General features: G+C 62.5%; 1 protein-coding gene across 1 annotated transcript in view; it reads right to left on the bottom strand.

Annotated features, from left to right (window-relative positions):
* CDR2L (cerebellar degeneration related protein 2 like) overlaps window positions 1-634 on the bottom strand; it is an 11,533-nt gene extending 10,899 nt beyond the window's left edge. The window contains exon 1 of the mRNA XM_077754204.1: window positions 527-634. Within this exon, the coding sequence (XP_077610330.1) occupies window positions 527-605 (79 nt within the window). The 5' untranslated portion in view covers window positions 606-634. The remainder of the gene's footprint in view (window positions 1-526) is intronic.
* Between the last annotated feature and the right edge of the window lie 6 nt (window positions 635-640).

The raw sequence follows: 640 nt of genomic DNA, 5'->3' as shown, positions 1-640 counted from the left end.
AGACTCCAAGTTTTTGCTGCTTCTTGGTCAGCAGGGTCCCCAAACCCCTATACCCTCCCTGGGTAGAGGGTAAAGAAGTTGGCGAAACTTTCTGGGAGTCTTAGAGCTCAGGAATCCTGGCAGGGAAGGGTGNACACACACACACACACACACACACACACACACACACACACACTCACCATTCCTCTCAGCAAAACATAACCAAGGAGCCACCTCCAAGCCTTCAAAGACTTCTAGCCAGTACTCAGGCCCCCCAATAATACTAGGGGCGCTTGGGCAGTTCCTGCCTCTAAGATGCGGTGGGTGAGCGGGGTGAAGTATGCCCCTGTCGTTCGGGGAAACAGAATGGCCGCTCCCCCCACTTTTGTGTGTCTTCGCCGGTCCGGCCCCGGTCTTCTCAGGCAGCGCTACCCGTCTCCACGTCCCCGTTCTCCAGACGCATCACCCTCGGAGTCCGGCGCTCCGGGTCCAGCCCGGCNGCGGGGCGCCCCCCGCTCCCCCGCCGCACCCACGCCGCCGTGCTCACCCTGTTCCAGGTCCTGCTGGTCGTACCAGGGCTCCTCTTCCTCTGTGGTGAAGTCTTCCATCCTGGCGGCTCTCCGCATGGCCCCGCGGGCGGCGGGCGGCAGGCGGGCGCTGC

This window comes from Crocuta crocuta, unplaced genomic scaffold (genome assembly GCF_008692635.1).
Source record: "Crocuta crocuta isolate KB4526 unplaced genomic scaffold, BGI_CrCroc_1.0 scaffold50, whole genome shotgun sequence".
Taxonomy (NCBI): Eukaryota; Metazoa; Chordata; class Mammalia; order Carnivora; family Hyaenidae; genus Crocuta; species Crocuta crocuta.
The sequence above is the reverse complement of the archived record's forward strand: the minus strand, read 5'-3'. Positions and strand labels throughout refer to the sequence as shown.